A 17,478-nucleotide genomic window follows, 5' to 3' on the forward strand; every position below is an offset into this window, starting at 1 on the left:
TGCAGATTCGTTACAATGAGCCAGTGGCTCATTGTAATGAATGTGCTGCAAAAATGCCATATATTGCAAAACAGAAGTATTGCAGTATATGGTAGCAGCGATCTGACCATCTAGGGTTAATGTACCCTAGATGGTCTAAAAGATAGTGAAAAAAAAAAAGAAAAAAAAAAGTTTAAAAAAAAAAAAAAATTAATAAAATATTAAAAATTCAAATCACCCCCCTTTCCCTAGAACTGATATAAAACATAATAAACAGTAAAAATCACAAACATATTAGGTATCGCCGCGTCCCAAAATGCCCGATCTATCAAAATATAAAAACGGTTACGGGCGGCGGTGACCTCCGAGGCGGGAAATGGCGCCCAAATGTCCGAAATGCGACTTTTACACCTTTTTACATAACATAAAAAATGAAATAAAAAATGATCAAAATGTCGCACAGACCTCAAAATAGTAGCAATGAAAACGTCGCTTCATTTCGCAAAACATTACCCCTCACACATCTCCGTGCGCCAAAGTAGGAAAAAGTTATTAGCGTCAGAAGATGGCAAAATTTTTTTTTTCTTTTTTGCACACATTCGTTTTATTTTTGAAAATGTATTAAAACACAATAAAACCTATATAAATTTGGTATCACCGCGATCGCACCGAACCAAAGAATAAAGTAGGCGTGTTATTTGAAGCGAAGAGTGAAAGTCGTAAAAACTGAGCCCACAAGAACATGACGCACGTGCGGTTTTTTTCAATTTTTCCACGATTTTTTTCAGCTTCGCAGTACACGGCATGCTAAAATAAATAACATTACGGGAAAGTAAAATTTGTTACGCACAAAATAAGCCCTCACACAGGTCTGTACACGGAAAAATGAAAAAGTTATGGATTTTTGGAGAGCGAGAAATGAGGCGAAAAACCCTCCGTCCTTAAGGGGTTAAAGTTGAATACAAATAGTGTTCATCAGATGTCATTGCACTTTCCGTAATGATCAGGGAGCCATTATTTGCGTGTTCAACTCCATGGAATATGGGGGTCTGAACTGTTGGAATATGCTGGAAAGACGCTGGAAAGAAGGTGGAAGCCGCAGAAGGGCAAGCTGAAGCTCCTGGCTGCGGCACTGCCTGTGACTGCATTTAGGGTACCAGTTTGGGTTACTAGGCGGATACTACAACTTGCAGTAGCAATGTTTGGGGGTCCTAATGGGCGTGGTACACCTGTACTTGTAGTTGTCTGCGCTAGTGCTACTAATAAAACCACGCCTCAGAAAATATATAAGTTCCTCTGAAGTCTGGTCTTTCAAATCACGTGATTATAGTGCCAGGCATACTGTGCATTGACGAGACGCGCGCTGTGCAGCCTGGGAACGCACCGTCCTGACGTCTCGCTTCCTTTTTCGAACGCTACCGCACCAGATTCTATTGGCTGCTGATTGGCCAATGATAACGCGTGTGGGTGGAACTAGCAGAGACCTATAAGCTTCGACTCAGCAGTTTTCCCGCGAAATATCCTGCAGACAGTCAAGAGCTGATCATGGAGAGTGAAACTGTGAAGAGACTGGCACCTAAGCTGGGCATCACGTCCAGCAGAGTGCTGGGGTAAGTGTGCCCCTGATGGTGGCGGAATACCCGCTGGTATACATACATACATACATGCATGCGCTTGATTGGCAGGGTTGAATCCTGTTCCTGCTGTCACGGAGGAGCTGATAGTATGGCTGCGGGGATGATCCTGTATTGTAGGGGTAAAGTTCCAGCCTGACTCAATGTAGGAATACAATTGTGTATACTGGCACGGGAGAAACTCCTGTTGCCTTTGTGAATGTAAGCTATTGCTCTGTGTTATTTGTGGCTGGCCAATTTTTTTGAGGGGTCTCATACACCACTTCATATTTTTTACTCCTAAACCGTTTACCCCAAAGGGTTTTGCACTGGCTGTTAGTGTACATGCACCATCTACAGCTTCACTCTACTAATCCCTATGTGTGTTTAACCTTTGACCTGTTTTAGAAAGGCAGAGGAGCTCCTGCGCCTGTCCCAGGTGAAGTGCACTGGACTGTCTGCCCTGAGTACGGCCACCAGTAGTGCGGTCATGTGTCTTCAGCTTGCAGCCACCTCATTGAATCATCCTATTGACAAGGTACAAGTTATAGCTCTAAGGATAAGTTCAGGTGCGCTTCATATGCAAACATCCACAGTGTTGTATCTAGTACGTCATCGCTGTAAATGTACTTTTTACAAAGAGAAGTAAAGTCGCTGCATGAATTCACACATTTACTCTAATCTCGCATGTATGTGTGTATCTCAGGTCGCACACAATAAACCCTGGACGGTTTGTCATATGCATGTGAGGTCCACAAGTATCTATTGTTAAAGTTGCAATTTTTGACTCCTGTACAGTATTGCCCAGGTTCAATTTCACCACAAATTACTTTTCCAAGAATTTGAAAGGATTGTTTTTGTCTTCCTTAGCTCATCTGTATATTATAACAAACCTGATAAGTTTTAAGCCCCTGCATCTTCTGACTTTAGGGTTGGCTGCCTTCTTGTCTGAGGCTTCACGAAGCTTCTCTCTCCCTTTGCTCTCTCCTGCATTACAGGACGGAGTTCTCACTGATTCACTCACTTCCTGCCAGCATATATACAGTATGAGGAGAACTACAGGCAGATAAGTTCTTTATCTGAGGAGTGGGATACAGACACAGCAGAGCAGTGTGTGTGTAGCTGACTTGTAGCAAGAGCTGGAGAGTGCCATTGTGTGTGCATCTACCATATCTGATCTTTTTCTAAGTGTCAGATACTAGTACAATGTTCGTAAGGTATATATAAACCCTGTTCCGTGATCTAACCACATTGTAAGCTCATAACACTAGAGGGATCATGAAGTGTCTGCTTACAGAGACACACACACAAACAGAAATCTTTCACTGACCATCACTGAGTGATAGGAGCTAAAACGGCAATAAAACTGAGTAAAATTTAGTAAAGGGTTAATAATAATTATAATTTTTTTTTTTTTTTTTGTGTGTGTTAACAAATCTAGGGGATTGAAATTTGAGAATCTTCTTTCATGGGCAAACCCCTTTAGGGACGTGACTTATTCATGCTTGGTTTGGATGGTAGATTTCTTTTAAAGGGAAAGCTACCATCAAAATCCACCATGATGAACCAGAGACACATACTCTAAAGATCCAGACACCCTGACTGCAGTAATCTGTGGCACTTTGTGTTTCAGAGAAATTAATGTGATCGCTGTACAACTGTAAAGTTGTTAGTTTTCAGCTATGGGAGAGAAAAAACATTTCCAATGTACTTTCATTAGCTTATTGCAGTGGTTTATCCTGTGATCTTAGAGTGAAGGCTAGGGAACAGGATATACAGTATAGGGACAAAGGGGTCACAGAAGGGATTATAGCTATATCAGGCTGGATCTCGGGCTGGGAAGAAGCATGATATATTTGCAATTGTATCGTTAGAAAGGCTGTGCTAAAACCAGGTAACCAGAGTATTTTGTGAAGTCAAAATGAGTTCTTTATCACTTATGAATTGTGATCATGTACCACTATTGACTTTCCAAATGAAAGAGCTCTGTAGAAGCATTAGTCTTCTGACACTTCTCAGAGAGGTTGGAAAGCTGACACTTTTGCTGAGTGTTTTTTTTTTGTTTTTTTTTTTTAGCTGACCGCCATTGATTGGTAAAACTGTATATTCATCCAATATCCTTTTTTCATTTCTAGGACTATCTGGTTAGGTTATCTGGACTTAACAAGAAGGTTTATTTGAACTGTCTAAAGTCATTTGAATGCCTGCTGGGCCTGGATTCAAAGTTGAGCATTCGCGACCTTGCAGTACAGTATGGTTGCATGGAGGCTGTAAACATTGCATCCAAAATACTTAGCAGGTAAGAAAACATAATAAATAGAATAAATAGCTTTCTGGTTTTTATAAAGTTATCATTCTATTAGATGCAAATGTAGATTGGATGCCTTGTACTCTAATGATGTGAATATGTGGTTGGTTTTGCAGCACCTCTATCAATTTTATTCCGTCTATTGAAGTCAGTCTAATCATGCCTCTGTTTCTTAAAAGATCGGGCAACATGACTTGGCCAAATAGTAAAGGCCTTATCCGTATTTGATTAGTAATCCCTTTCAAAATTCTTTGCTTGGAGCCACGCAGATGGCCACACATCTTCAGCTGCCAGCGTACTAAACAAGGCCCTGATCCATGTGCTTCTGGCTTGATGCTATGCTGGGCACAAAAATCTGAAAAGTGTAGGTGGTTCAAGATGGTAAAATTTTATATTTTCCCTAGACAAAACAGTACACGCAATAGATATGCATTCGGTTTAACAGAGTATAGATTACAAACATAGTAGTTAAAGTATGAGCAATTTGTGAGTGCTGGTCTAATGGGGAAAAAGAGAACTCCACACTTGAAGATCCTTCCTGCCCTTGATATAATGGTAAATAATCTCCCCAGATAAAAAAACAATGGGCAAAAGGGGGATTTTCTTATTACCTGCAGCCACACCCCTTGACAACCTCTATGTGGCTCCAACCCCTTACCCACATGCTAGCTGCAAGTTTATAGAGAAGGCTCACCGGCTGAGCCCTCTCCATACAAGGTGGGAGTTTGCTGGATATTGCAGCAAACACTCGCCGGTAACGCCGATCAGGCAAAGCTGCCTGAGGCATTTAAATCCATGGCGCCGCCATCTTGGATACAATTGGTCGCCCCTCCCCCCAGTGACATCTTACTCAGTGACAAAACCTGAAAAAAGACAGGCACTACCAATATATCAAATGATAATGAGATGTCCATGCATCCCAAAACAAAAGTATATCAAGTCAAACAAACAATAACCACAGGACAACAAGAAAAGATAAAAACACTTAAAGTACACCCAAAGGGTGTACACAGCTGCAAATGGCAAATATGTGCCCTGAACTCCGTCTCAATCTGCCTGAAAAGTAGTAACAATATAATTCATAAGCAATAAATAACAAACAAAATATGGCTCTAGTGCAAACAAACAAAATGTATGAGTCAAAAGGAGCCCTATTGCAATAACTACAGCCTGACATATACAAAACCCTGGCTAAATCCATATGGCCATATGCAGGAGGAAAGTAGTCATGGTCAGAGAGAGGGAGAGAAGCAGACCTCATGTGTATCGTCAGCCACTTGTGTGTAGGCAATATTAAGAATCCACTCAAGGCACAAGTCCCTTTTGGCCGATAGGTTCTAATCTTACTGGTTAATGTCGCTCAGCGGTTCTATATTTGGTCTGACGAAGGGTTAATCCCGCAATGTGTTACTACTGAATTTTATATTTTTTCTTTAAAATTATATTTGATTCTGAATCGCTTTGGTGGTTGAGGAACCCTCATAATACTAGGTTGTAGGTGCACTAGTTTAGCCTTTTCCAGTTCTTTATCCGCACATTATAGTGAATAATGAGGAAAATCCCCATATACTGCCATACTGCAGAATATGGTAGGATCTATCAGACAACCTAGGTTTAAAGTACCCAAGGTGGTCTGAAAAATAGTAAAAAGAAAAAATTCTAAAGTCACTATGAAGTGCAATTTGTTACGCAGGAAAGAAGCCGTCATATAGCTCTTTAATTCGAAAAATTAACAATTTTTTAAATAGATTTTTGAAGGAGGGGAGCAAAAAATGGAAATGCAATAAGAAAGGGCCTCGGCAGAAAGGGGCTAAGGAATATCCCATCATAGATCAGATCCAGGACCTTGGATAAGTTCTAGCCTCTCAGTGGAAGGATTTAGAATCCGGGTTCTGGTTTCAGGTTGGTCTGGATCTGCAGATTCTGGTAAGACCAGACTTGACCTGCTTACTATGCTCTCATTGAGAGTTCAGTAGATCTCCTTTTACAAGACCACCAATGAAAGCTGAGGCCTAGGAACGTTTGCCTCCCTGCCCTGATCCGGCTATGTATTTGGCCTTGCTCTGGGATAGACCATAACTGGCATATAGAGTTCTTAAGTTTATGATCCTTTCTCTTTGTAAAAAGTGGAGGGAATTCTAAGAGCTTTTGGTCTGTGGGAGTTTCAGTTACTTTCTCCCCCCCCCCCCCCCCCCACTAAGTAAATGACTCTCCTGTTTGTCTTCCTTTGAAACCTATCCCTTTCAGAGAGTTAATTGCACTATTCAGATATTGCTGGGAGAAGTGATGTGTTCTGGCACTGTTAAACACAATGCCCCATTCTCCAGCTGTGTGGTGTACTATACTTTCATCACACAAGTTACCCCCTCAAATTCAACCTGAATTTTACAGCTTGTTCTGATGATAAATCCTTGGGGGCAAACATTGAAATGCTTTCAGCCTCCTGTTAGAGTAAAAGGATGAATCGTGTATCTATTATATTCCTGCTAACAGCCATTGTTTTGTTTGTAGGTATGAGTCCAGCCTGCCACAGGCTCAGCGGGAAGACCTTGATTTATCCAAACCATTGTTCGTCACGGCTGCTTTATATGCTTCGTGCAGGTATGCATGCTTTTCTTTTAAATGTACAAACTGTTTTAAAGATTTGATCTTGAACCTACAACCCCTGTTCCAAAATCAGCCAAATTGTGCTCCAAGGTTGTTTGTCATTTACTACAGAATGTCCCTAGTGCCCCCAATATTCATTCCAAAATGATGGCTTAAAGTAGTGGTGGTGAGCCTGGGGCCATGCCATGTCTTATTATCTTGTGATCTCCAGCCAGGCACGAGATGCTTCCATGCGCCGGGGAGCTGCAGTGATTCTCTGGGCTTTTAACAGTACTTTAGTCTTGCTGGCATCAGTGCCGTTAAAATGAGTGGCAATGCAGAGTAATAAACTACATGCTCTGCCATAGCACTTTCCATCGATCCTCCCTCCGCAGTGACTACAGAGAATGATGGGGTATACAGATGAGGACTAAGGACAGGTTGCCTGACACATCGTTACAGTGCATATCAGCTTACCATCTTTCCTATCCTCTGTGGTATCTACAACTCCTGGCGTGACAGGACTTGTGGATCTGTTGAGAATTGTAGTTTTCTTTAGTGCAGACCACCAAGCCATTATGTCCCAGTAATGGTGTGACTACAGCAGTTGTGCCCATACCATCACTGGCTGATGGCAGCTTCTTTAGTTTTTTTTCAGTATTTCATATAAAAAAAAACCCTATACCCACTTTACAGGGAAATTCAGCAGAGATCCCCTAACCCCCCCCCCCCCCCCCCACTAGCCATTGACACTTACTATTCACCCCGATTGACTGCAGCAGTCATGTGCCAGCAGCAACCAAGACGCTAAGCTTGGTTCTGATATCTGAATTTGTCAGTTATATTTAGCAGGCTTCTATGTGTATTGGCAGATCAGGGATTGTGTTACTCCCTGCACTTCCACTCCTGACTCCAGGTGCCAAAGAGGTCTCTCTATATGGCGGTAAAATTAATCTCCATTTGCTCCTGTTATAGTGATCTTTCTTTGATTGCCTGCTGTGTTCTTGGTTTATTATGAGCATGGAGGAACTTTGTATTTTTAATGGTATTGTTTGGCCCTTGTATAGTGATATTGTTTTTAATATTGGGCTAAATTACCAAGTAGGCACTGGGTAAATGGGTTTTGATTTACAGTTTGTATCTTGATTTCTAAAAGGTTTGCCTTCGCTTGGCCTGGCACTTTAACTTCTTTGCACACCAGGACTTTCTATAATGATGTGGGGGTGTATGTCGACGGTTCACAAGATGATGTGCACAGCGGGGTGTCAGCTGTATAACACAGATGACTCCCGTTCTGTATAACCTGTTAAGTGCCTCAGGAAAACCCAAATGCGGTGTCTATTAGGGCTGCCAGTGGACACGGCCATCTTGGATGGGCAGTGACTTCATCAGAGGGTGCAAATCGTTTGCTATTGCAGCCTTTAGATTCATAGGCCTGCCATGGATACTAATCTCTAGTAGGCTGCTGATGGCAGGCTATTGGTGATCTGCAGTAAAATTACAGTAGTATATAGTAATCGGTGCCTCTGGGTTAAAGCGCCCTAGGGGGTCTGAAAGAATGGTAAAACAATGCCCATTCTATCAAAATCAAAAAAGATTATTCCCGGCCATGAACACCATATTGTAATATAGCGCCCAAATGGCCGCATCTCCACTTATTTAATTTTCTTTATTTAAGTATTTATGGATGGTAAAATGGCAAAACTGTCCTAGGTCCCAAACTTGCATAAAGGTGTAAAAAATTTTGCTGGGGTTTTAAAAAAAATGTCTGTACACCAAAGTATGGGAGAAAAAAAAAAATTGGCCTGTGATCGTACCGGACCAAAGAATAAAGGAGAGGTGTCATTTGGAGGGCACAAAGGGAACTGTAAATAGACCACAAGACGCCGCAAATGTGTGGGTTGTTTTGTTTTTTTAACTTGAGTGGTTTTTTGTTGTCAATTTCACTGCATTTTGAACAGTATATTGCATGGGATATTAAATAACATTTCCAAGAAGTACAATATGTGCAATTAGCAAGCCCTCAAACATCTCTGTAAGGGTAAAAATAAAGTTATAGCTTCGTGAATGAGAATATTTTAAAAAAAGGAAATGCCAAAATGAAAAAGGACTGAATCCTGAAACGGTTGAGAACTATTTACAGGTTAGTGAAGTATAAAAATGAGCTGCTTAAACATGACTTAAAACTTACTTCCCAGGTGTCTTAAGTTGAAGGTGGAAAAGCACAAATTAGTTGCCACATCGGGAGTGAAGAAGATGATATTTGAGCGGTTGTGCGTCCAGCTGGAGAAAATTGGAGCACAGATCTGCCGTGAGTTTGTCATTTTATCCATATTGGGAATGATTTTATTTTGGTTCAGATCATAGATGAATTTGTTATCCGTGCTGTCAATGATTTCCTTTATACTAAAATTGTATTTTTCACAATGTAGAGGAAAGTACAGCAATAACGCAACAACCACAGAGAAAACAAAGAACTTTGCTGCAATGTATAGAACAAGACCAAGGTAAGGGAAGGCTGGAATATTAATTATGCTTCGAAAATGTGATGTTATTGAGGCTCAATAACAGGAATATGATGGACTATGCAGAAGTCCTGCCAATCCATTCATTGCCTATGGAACTGCTGGGAATAGAGTTGCAGGGCACGTGTTGGACCTGCCAATCCATCAACTGAACTACATCCAAAATCTTGTGACCAACTCTTCTAAAGCTGGGAAATAAAATAAAAAATTGGGGATAACCCCAATTAAAATTACTGCTAGTTTTTCATACGGTTGTAATGTATGTGTATTGGTAGTCTGAGACATGCCTCTCTGTTTTCAGTGAAGTAGCAGTGAGTAAGATGAGCATCAAAAAGATTAAGTGAGCTATAGGTATTTTATACTTCCTATTTATGTTCTGTACAAGACCCTGATGGGGTCACCCATATTACAATTGCCCTGTTTTATTTTCTTGTTGGTCACCGGTTGCATGAACCCAGGCAGCAGGACTAGGGAGGTCCTGCTTCCTTATGGCAGATGCTGCTGGTAGGTGTGTAGTCATTACCATTCCTATAGCAGTGCTTGGAGCTGCATGTGGATACATTACAGGGAGTCTTGTAGCCTGGTGGTCACAGGAAACTGGGTAAGTATAATATTGGGGGGGTCTTATACTTGACCTGTTAACCCCTAGGCGCACCACGATGTTATACTACGTCCCCGGGGCTAGATGCTTAGCACACCAGGAAGTAGTATAATGTCCAGCTTCTGGGACCGGCTCACGAACGGAGCCGGTACCAGAAGCAGCGGCTGTCAGCTGTCTATCACAGCTGACACCGCGCTGTAACACCCGCGATCGGAGCCGACTCCGATCGCGGGTGTTAACCCCTTACACGCCGCGGTCAAGCATGTAAGGGTGTTCCTGCTGTGGATCGGATACCCCGTGCCGCTTACCGGGGGATCCGATCCTCTTCCGGGCAGCTCCGAGGACTGGCATGTGCCCCGGAGCTGCCCGGTCTCCATGGCAGCCAGATCCCTTCCGGGTCTGACTGCAAACTGTCTGAGCATGCGCAAGCTTGCTCAGACAGTTTACACTGCTCTACAATAAAATGGTATTGTAGAGCAGTGTATTGAACTTAAACCAGCGATCAGAGCATCACTGGTTTAAGTTCAAGTATGTATAAGTAAAAAAATGCAAAAACAGTTAACACTACACATTATAATAAATAAAAAATAAATACATAAAATATAAGCCCCTAAAATGTCACTTTCCCATAAAAAAACTTAATAAAGTATAAAAAACATAAAAACACAAAAAAACCCCGCATGTGTGGTATTGCCGCGTCCGTAACAATCTGCATAATAAAACAGAATTGTTACTGGACCCGCACGGTAAACGCCGGAGGAAAAAAACGCAAAAAACGTTCCGAAAAAAGATAATTTTTAATTAATACCCTATAAAAAATGCTCTAAAAAGTGATTTAAAAAATTTTATGCACTCTAAAATAAGCCCACTAAAAAGAACAACTGTTCTCGCAAAAAATAAGCCCCTAACAAGATTTGTCAGCCAAAAAATAGTTATGCATATAAAAAGATGGTGATGCTAAAATGAATAAGATTTTCTCCAAATTAGTTTTTATTCAGTACAATTGAATAAAATACACAAAACCCCCGCATATTTGGTATCCCTGCGTCCGTAACAATCTGTATAATAAAACAGAATCGTTATTAGATCCGCAAAGTGAACCCCGTAAAAAACAACCTAAAAAAACTCTCTGAAAAAGATGATTTTTTATTAATGCCCTTTAAAAATGCTCTAAAAAAAGTGATTTTAAAAAGTTACGCAATCTAAAATGAGACCACTAAAAAGAGCAATCATTCTCGCATAAAATAAGCCCTTAAACAGATTTGTGAGGTGAAAAATAAAAAAGTTATACATATGAAAGACGGTGATGCTAAAATTAACAACAATTTTGCCAAATTACTTTTTATTCAGTAAAAATGGTAAAAAATTAAAAATATATATAAATGAAGTATTTTCATAATCGTGGCGACCCATAGAATAAAAATAATATACTATTTTTATGGTATGGTTAACGGCCAAAAAAAAAACACATAAAAATTTTCCTAAAAATTGATGATTTTCATTTCCTCCACCAACAAAGAGTTAATTAAATCTCACCAATTGGCTATAGAGGCTCCAAAATTATGTATTAGAAAAGTGCATTTCATGTGGCAAAAGAAATAAGCCCCTATAGATCCTCGATAAAAAAAAGAAAAAAATTATAGCCTGTACAATATGACATAGCAAATCTGATCTGGATGGCGCCTCCTTCCCTTCTATGCCCGGCCGTGCGCCCATACAGCAGGTTACCAGCACATATGGGGTATCCGTGTACTCGGGAGAGATTGCGTATCAAACTTTGTGGAGCCTTTTTTCATTTAATCCATTTTAAATGTTTAATTTTCCACCCAAAATGAGTATATTGTGAAAAAATATTACAATTTGAAGACTCCATCTCCGTTTTGTTTTAACCCCTATAAAACACGTAAATGGTTAACAAACTTCTTAAAAGTAGTTTTTCATACGTTGAGGGGTGTAGTTTCCACAATGGGGTAATTTGAGTCTAGCTATTATTTAGGCCTCTCAGTGTCAATTAGTAGTTGAGCAGGGCCATCTAAATACGGGTTTTGGCGATTTTACAAAAAATGTGAAAAATGGCACCCAAATTCTGAGCCTCATAACATTCTAGTAAAATATGTGGAATCTTAAAAAACCATGCCAACATAAAGCAGACATTTGGGAAATGTAAGTTATGAATTTATTTGGGTGCTTTGACTATCTGCATCAAAAGTAGAGAATTTAGAATGTTGAAAATAAAGGATTTTTCAAAATTTTTGCCAAATTTTTTTTTTTTTTTCATAACTAAACGCAAAAGATTTCATCCAAATTTTTAAACTAATTTGACGTACAATGTGTCACGAGAAAACAATCTCAAAATCCCCTGGATATCTCATAGCGTTCCCACGCTATAACCACTTATAGTGACACAGTCCAGATTTGAAAAATGGGGCCGCGTCCTTTAGGCCAAAATAGGCTGAGTCCCCTAGGGGTTAAAGGGGTTGGCCACTTGTAAAAAAAACAAAAACAAAACTGTCCTGCAAGTTAGAATATATTTGAACTGAAACTTAAATTGACTTGGTCAGTAAATGTGACTATATCTTGCATGTATATTTGTGGGAAAAGCCTTTGGGCCATATGGTGTTGGGGCTCTATTCCCTATTACTTTAAATGGTTAACTTTTTTTTTTTTCTTTTCAATGTAAATAGTTTCTGATGAAGAGGATGAGGTTCCACGCAAACAGGCACGTACTGAAGCTACAAACCAGGAGAAGGACTATGAGGAGTGGAAGAGAAGAATACTGGAAAATGCAGCTAGAGCTGCAAAACCAGAATAGTTTTACTTCCATCTTTTTACTGTGTCTGATGCAAGGTGGGAAAGACTCTTGAATTTTGTATGAGTTGAAGTAAGGATATCAAATCCATATTGTGCTATTAATTCTCCTGATTTGGTTCCATCCATCCTATTGACTACAACCTCCTGTGGGTAGGACACTGAAATCTGATTCTGAAACCTCTGCTCTGGCTCAGCATGGATATTGTTTTATTGTGGGCCCCATTCAGACAGTACTTTCCTTCTGTATTTTTATCCATGAGTGAAAACTGTAAATCTCCACCCCTGCTGACCATAATACTGCTCTCTGAACTGGGGCCGTAATGTTCGTTTAGCTTATCTCTTCCAAGCTGCTGTACTTGGGAGATTTAATTGGTTTTAATTTTTTTTAAATGCATTAATATTTCTGTTAACATAGAAGCAATGATCTCCAAGATTAGCATTTTGATAACATATTCTGTGAAAAGAATGCCCATATATGCTAAAAACTACCCTTAAGCACCTTCCTCACAAACATGTACTCTGAACAGTCGAGTATACGGCCGGCTGGTGAAGTGCCCGAGCAAAATGCGCTCAACGATGGTCGTATGCTGGGTGTAGGAACAGTCACATGAAAGGGACCTTACACCTTTGTGTGAAATCAATGTGGGAAGGTTTCTGTGCAAAAAAAATTTAAGACCACGTAATGGTATTGCCATTTTAGTTCTAGTGATGTTTTTGGAAGCAAGCAGCCCAGTTTCCACCCACACTGGAATATTATATGTTCTGTATCGTGCTTGGATCTACCCTTATTGGGGAAGAGCAGGAGGAGAATGTACCATTGCAGGTGCACCTCTTTTTGGCATATATATGTGTTGCAGAATTGTCACATCAGCGTATTTGCTAATTTTGTATTTTGTACGCTAGATTTATCAAGACATTCGGTATATGCAATATGATAAATCTGAAATGTACATGCGCTCCTAAGACTTGTCTAAAAACAGGTGCATGCTGTTTACCTAATGATGCATTCCTTCCTATGAATTCTAGGTGCGAATTACAGAAAAATTCACCTCAAACCGTACCAATGGTTAAATATAGCCCTGGAGTGAAATTAATTTGTCAACTGCAGAAGGGTACCCCACCTGTTCATAGTGGGTGTGTGGTATATGTGGTTTCTACGTACAATGTTACATGGAGTTTTAAAATATTACAGCTCAATTTTTTTTATATTTTTTAAATTATTCTTTTATTTGGTCAAATAAAGATTTGGCTTTAAATTTGCTTTTGTTTTGTTGTCATAACCTTTATTTTAGATTGGTGTAGACTTGCCTTGTCTCTGTATAGCAAAATTTAAACTCAATGAGTTCATGTTATATCATCCAGGTCTTATGGCTCTGTTCCTTGTTTTATACATTAATTGTCAAAGAATACAAGTCTCAACTCTATAATACTAACAAATCTCTAGATCAGATCGACCATAATCTGTATTCATGGCATTGTCAAATCTGTGGAAGATGACGCATGGTTTAAAAAAATTATGCTCCCATAGAGGGTGTAAATCTAAATTTTACTATTCTGGCCATTATATGTTTGAACATATGTCATACTCAACCTGGAACAATTATTTAAAAAAGGTTTTGTGAGAAAAATGTGTTTATCAAATCTTTGTTATTAGCAGCAGGACTGTGCAAATGGATGTTTCCATAACTGCAGGGACAGGAAGAAGAAAGGTTAAATGTCCCCCCCCCCCCCCCCCTGCACCCCAGGGATACCATGAAGGTGTAGTACCTGATGCGAAGTCCTCCCCTCTCCTGGCCTCGATTGGCTCCCCTTCCTGGCTGCGGTATGGAGAGACATGTGGTGCTGAACCCGCGATTTATGGCGGCACCACGTGTTCTGACTCCCGATGGTGGAACACATTGTGCATTCCACAGGCTGCGATGATGACTTCGGGTATGGTGCGTCACACAGGAAATGACGTCAGCACTCGTCTAATGGCGTTCGGGAGTCATGAGCAAGGTGCGGCAAAGTTAAAAAGTTGGGTAATGTCTGCTAGTGGTCTCTCCTTTTACTTAGATTGTCACAGGATATCAGATTCATTTGTGTCACATGCCGCAGGTCAGTGTATATTCTGTCACGTCCTATACTGTACCCACTACTGCTTGTACCTCACCCTCCTCCCTTGTCTCCAGGTCAGTGATGGAGGCAAAAATGAATCAAACTCCCCTTCCTCAGACTTCTGTAAGTTTGTTGGGGAGGTGGGGCTTTGAAATTATACACATCCCCCTTCTCCTATATTACAGTTCTTCTCACTCCTAGGAGAAAGATAAGAGGGGGAAAAAAGGGAAAAAATGATAAGTCTAAACTCTGCAGTCCAGAAGATGTAACATGTGTTTCAATAAGCTATCATACAAAAAAAACTGCATGGATAGCTTTAATGCGTGAAGAGAAAACATCCTTCATGGATGAGCGAAGATCCTTGTTCCAGTCTGAAGTAAAAAAAAAAAAATAGTTGTATCCCTCTTCCCAGAAGGTCCTCCTAATAACTTCAAAAGCCCTGAACCCATCCAGGCTGCCTCTTGTTCCCTTCAAGGAGGTGAGGAAGAACAAATCCTACTAATTCAGGATAAAAAGTAAGAATCCGAATTCATATTTTCTCTAGACAATGTGGATGCTCTACTCAAGGCAGAAAGAGACCTTGAATATTGAAGATCCTGTAGAGGCAAAATCAGTACAAGATGAGCTCTTCGGGTGCCTGAAAGACATGAAAAAGCAAGTTTTTCCAGTCAATAGTGTTCTAGAAGGCTTCATTTATGAAAAGGCTTGTGTTTGAGGAAGACAAATGAAAAATCTGACTCCATACCAAAAGCTGATGATCAGGTAAAGTCGTCAAAAAATACTGACCTTCCATTCGAGGATGAAACCCAGCTGAAGGACGCTATGGACCAGAAATCAGACGGTGCCCTAAAAAACACATGGGAGTCCGCTATGTTGAACCTGAGAGTGAATGTCGCAACCACCACAGTTGCCAGAACCATGATCTGTTAGCTAAATGGCCTAGAGAATTAGATTATTAGTGGAGCCTCAAGAGGAACTACAGTATTCCTTTCCTGAAGTTGGCTGCTACCTTCATTGCGGATGCTGCAGGAGAATGTGTTGGAATGTGCTCTTAGACCAAAGATACCTAGGGCTGAAACAATGGTCAGGGGATTTCTGATCAAATCTGTGTGGCATACCCTTCAGACCAAATAGAAATTCTCCTATAGAGCTAGACACTATCCTTGAGAAAGCGGTGGACAAAAAGGGGTTCCCCGAACCAAAAACTCAGGTAGAGGGTTCAGTGCCACTCAAAGTAACCAAACCACCCCTGGCAAACACTACAGTTTATAGTGGAGGAAGGATACAAAATGGAGCTGAATTCTCTACCTCCCCAATCGTTTGTGACAACAAATTTCCTCACCCCCAACTCTATCATCTCATGTGGAAGAAGTACAGTCGGTCTCTTCTAGCGAAGAATGTAATCTCCCCTGTACCATCTCTTCAATTAAAGGGATTCACACACCCCCCCCCCACCCTTTTTCTAATCCAGAAACCAATAAATCATACAGGATGATCATAAAATTTAAAGAACCTAAACGGACACCATAAGTACCAAAGTTTCAGATGCAGTCTCTAAAATCTACAACACCTTTAATTCCTCAAATTGCAGCTCTTTGCACCATAGACCTCCAAAGATGCTTACTAGCACATCCCAATCCACCCCAACTCTCTAATATGCCTATGGTTTGTGATCTTAACTACAGAAAACAAAGTGCTGCGTTATCAATTCAGAGCTCTACCATTTGGGATCTCTTCAGTGCCCAGGCTATTCACAAAGATAATGGCAAAGGTTGTAGCTATACTAAGACTAAAGGACATCCTGCTAATTCCTTGATGGATGACCTATTGGTAGCCAATTCAGAAGAGAATCTAATATCCCAAAGGGACACAACTAAGAATCCTGGAACATCTGGGTTGAATCATAATCTAAGAAAAATCAAATCTCCAACCCATCAACAAACTAAAATTCTTGGGCATTTTTTTGGACTCTGTACATCGGTGTTCACTCCTTCCAGAGGAGAAAGCTCTCAATCTTATCACCCATGTAAATACCTTTCAAAGCAAACAGGCATGCTCACTCCAAGAAGCAATGGAGCTACTGGGGCTTCTCACAGCTTGTGTCCCTTGATCCCAAAACCACACAAACAATTTACAGAATTGGATACTCTTATCCTGGAACAGGGATTTGAAACCGTTGGAGAAGTAAAAATTCCTTCCTTTGAAAATTTCTCAGAACTGGTGGGCTGCAAGGAGAACCTTGCAAAGGAGTACCTAGTCAAGGGCTTAAAGTGGAACAACTGCCCAATAACTGCTATCTTGACAGATGCAAGCAAGACCGGTTGGGGTGTAAAGTTTACCAGGGAAATTAGTCCAAGGTCTATGATCCCAATTGGAGAGGGAGACAAATCCTTTAATTACAAGGAGTTAAAAGCGGCCTGGGAAACCTTTTAAAGATTTGCTCAAACCAACTCCAAGGCCAGAACCTCGATGCTGTCAGACAACATGACTATGGTGGCTTAGCTCAGCTGCCAAAGAGGTACACACTCTATCTATCAAAAAAAAAGACCTTCCTATGGGCAGAAGAAAATGTGTTATCTTTGACTGCAATCCACCTATAGGGTTCAGCATGGATCCTGAGAAACAAATGCTAAGATCCACCTAACAGGCAAGTAGGAAACCTGTAACCTTGGCTATTTACTTAAAAACCTGGAAAAGATTCCCTTCCTTTTGCCATCCTGAAGTTTCTAATTAATCTCCTCCCAACATACAGCAGATACTGGAATGTCTGCAAGCAGGTCTATGCAAAGGCTTAAAGACCAGCACATTAAAAGGCCAAGCCTCAGCCCTCAGCATCTTCTTTGATGTCTCTGGCTGAACATGGTGGGTAAAAAGGTTTATAAAAGCATCTGCTACACTTAGACCTAATTTCCCCATCAAAACCTGGGAGTTATTGATAGTCTTGAACGGTCTTGTGAA

The 17,478-nt window shown here is 40.5% G+C and overlaps 1 protein-coding gene across 1 annotated transcript; it reads left to right on the forward strand.

The window, feature by feature from the left end:
* Positions 1-1,308: 1,308 nt before the first annotated feature.
* ORC6 (origin recognition complex subunit 6) lies at positions 1,309-13,679 on the forward strand. Its single transcript, XM_072117208.1, has 7 exons — positions 1,309-1,589; positions 2,001-2,130; positions 3,728-3,891; positions 6,412-6,501; positions 8,685-8,797; positions 8,919-8,993; positions 12,297-13,679. Exons 1-7 carry the CDS (start codon positions 1,525-1,527, stop codon positions 12,422-12,424), a joined length of 765 nt encoding a protein of 254 aa, XP_071973309.1. The 5' UTR covers positions 1,309-1,524; the 3' UTR covers positions 12,425-13,679.
* The last annotated feature ends 3,799 nt before the right edge of the window (positions 13,680-17,478 follow it).

Source organism: Engystomops pustulosus, chromosome 7 (genome assembly GCF_040894005.1).
Source record: "Engystomops pustulosus chromosome 7, aEngPut4.maternal, whole genome shotgun sequence".
Classification (NCBI taxonomy): domain Eukaryota; kingdom Metazoa; phylum Chordata; class Amphibia; order Anura; family Leptodactylidae; genus Engystomops; species Engystomops pustulosus.

Excerpts from the sequence above, each read along its gene's own strand:
- ORC6 (XM_072117208.1), top strand. The coding sequence starts at position 1,525 with ATGGAGAGTGAAACTGTGAAGAGACTGGCACCTAAGCTGGGCATCACG. Across the intron at positions 2,131-3,727 it reads TGAATCATCCTATTGACAAG|GACTATCTGGTTAGGTTATC; the intron begins GTACAAGTTATA and ends TTTCATTTCTAG. Across the intron at positions 8,994-12,296 it reads ATGTATAGAACAAGACCAAG|TTTCTGATGAAGAGGATGAG; the intron begins GTAAGGGAAGGC and ends CAATGTAAATAG.